The sequence below is a fragment of the Propithecus coquereli genome, unplaced genomic scaffold, assembly GCF_000956105.1.
Source record: "Propithecus coquereli isolate 6110/MARCELLA unplaced genomic scaffold, Pcoq_1.0 Scaffold173, whole genome shotgun sequence".
NCBI lineage: Eukaryota > Metazoa > Chordata > Mammalia > Primates > Indriidae > Propithecus > Propithecus coquereli.
This window is the reverse complement of record NW_012141969.1, coordinates 5,167,210-5,169,109: the sequence shown is the minus strand read 5'-3', so window position 1 is coordinate 5,169,109 and position 1,900 is coordinate 5,167,210. Positions and strand designations below refer to the sequence as shown.

The 1,900-nt window shown below is 46.8% G+C and overlaps 1 protein-coding gene across 1 annotated transcript; it reads left to right on the top strand.

Annotated features, from left to right (window-relative positions):
• The first annotated feature begins 432 nt into the window (after window positions 1-432).
• Window positions 433-1,479, top strand: LOC105808435 (melanoma-associated antigen B16). The gene has a single exon (XM_012642084.1). The coding sequence runs from the start codon at window positions 433-435 to the stop codon at window positions 1,477-1,479; it is 1,047 nt and encodes a 348-aa protein (XP_012497538.1).
• The last annotated feature ends 421 nt before the right edge of the window (window positions 1,480-1,900 follow it).

The following is a 1,900-nucleotide window of genomic DNA, read 5'->3' as shown; positions in this document are numbered from 1 at the left end:
ATCAAAAAAACACAAAACAACAAATGTTGGCGAGGATGTGGAGAGACAGGAACACTTCTACACTGCTGGTGAGACTGCAAATTAGTGCAACCTCTGTGGAAAAGAATTTGGAGATACCCCAGACAGCTAAAAATAGAAATACCATTCGAGCCTGAGACTATTGCGTTGGGTTGGCTGGTTGCACCCTGAGGAGGAGTCTCACTTCCTCCTTCAGGTTCCTGGGGGACACAGAAACCAAGATGACAGGAGACCTATAAGCCCTTATAACACTGTTGTCAGGAAAAGTCCATTGGCAACAGCTTCTATCAGAGCCACTAGAGTTGAGTTTAACAACTGAGGACACTCACTCCTCCCTCTCTCTCTTAGGCAGTGACACTGCATTGTCCACCCTCCTCTGCTCACTCCTGCCTACTGCCACCAGCAAGAGACATCATGCCTAAGGATCAGGAGAGTTCGCAATGCAGACAGAATCAGCACATTCAGACCCAGAGTGAGCCCCAGGGCCTAGAAAATGCCCAGGTGTCCAAGGCTGTGGAGGAGACCTCTGCCTCCTCCCCCAATCCTCTAATGCCAGGCAACGTGAAGGAGGCTCCTGCTGCTAAGATGCTGAGCACTCCTGAGGGTCCTCAGGGTTTGTGCTCCTCTGCCATTGCTGTGGCAGCCACCTCATCCAGCCACCCTGATGAGGGCTCTAGCAGCAAAGAAGAGGAAAAAAGTGCAAGTGCCTCTCAATCTACAGCAGCCCCTGAGAATCTGCCCATCGATGCTCTTCACGAGAAAGTGGGTCGATTGGTGGGTTTCATGCTGCTCAAATATAAAATGAAAGAGCCAATAACAAAGGCAGAGATGTTGAAGATTATCATCAAAGACGACGAAGATCACTTCCCTGAGATCCTGCTGGGAGCCTCTGAGCGTATGGAGATAATCTTCGGCCTTGATGTGAAGGAAGTAGACCCCCCCAGCCACCGCTATGGCCTCTTCATCAAGCTGGGCCTCACCTATGATGGGATGCTGAGTCCTGAAGACCGTGTGCCCAAGACCGGCCTCCTGATCCTGATCCTGGGTGCGATCTTCATGAAGGGCAACCGTGCCACTGAAGAGGAAGTCTGGGAAGTGCTGAATGTAACGGGGTTATATTCCGGAAGAAAGCACTTCATCTTTGGAGATCCCAGGGAGTTCATCACCAAAGATTTGGTGAAGGAAAAGTACCTGGAGTACCGCCAGGTGCCCAACAGTGATCCTGCACAGTATGAATTCCTGTGGGGCCCAAGAGCACACGCTGAAACCACAAAGATGAAAGTCCTGGAGTTTGTGGCCAAAGTTCACGGGACTGACCCAAGTTCTTTCCCTTCTCAGTATGAGGAGGCTCTGCGAGATGAAGAAGAGAGAGCTCAAGCGAGAATTTCGGTTAGGGCTGGTTCTATTTCCACAGCCACTGCGAGTTCCAGTGCCATGTCTGGTAGCTCCTCCCACACCTAGTGAAGTCAGGGATAGATGCTTCATCCCTTTGAAGAGGGCAGTTAGTGTTCAAGGAATGTAGGCCCAGGGTGGAGCTGGAGGGAATCATCTATGTGTTCCTATTTTGTATGTGTAACTTGACAATTTATTCTTTTATTTTGTGATGCGTGTGTTATACAAATGTTTTTTCTTTTCATAGTGCTTTAATTATCTTCAAAATCTTCATGTTTCAAATGTTTTTGATCACACATTTAATGCTGTTTATGAGGTTCACTATTAAGAGCTCCTCTTCTTTAAAATATATTGTAAGACCATCTCTCTGTATTGTTTTCTGGACCAAGATAACATGTCATTGCTAAGAACTGTCATTTAAAATAGTTGGTATCAAAAATAGAAAATAAAACTTGATTAGTGTTTTTTCCCTTATATATTTTAGTTTGTT

Coding starts and splice junctions, on each gene's coding strand:
- LOC105808435 (XM_012642084.1), top strand. CDS start 433: ATGCCTAAGGATCAGGAGAGTTCGCAATGCAGACAGAATCAGCACATT.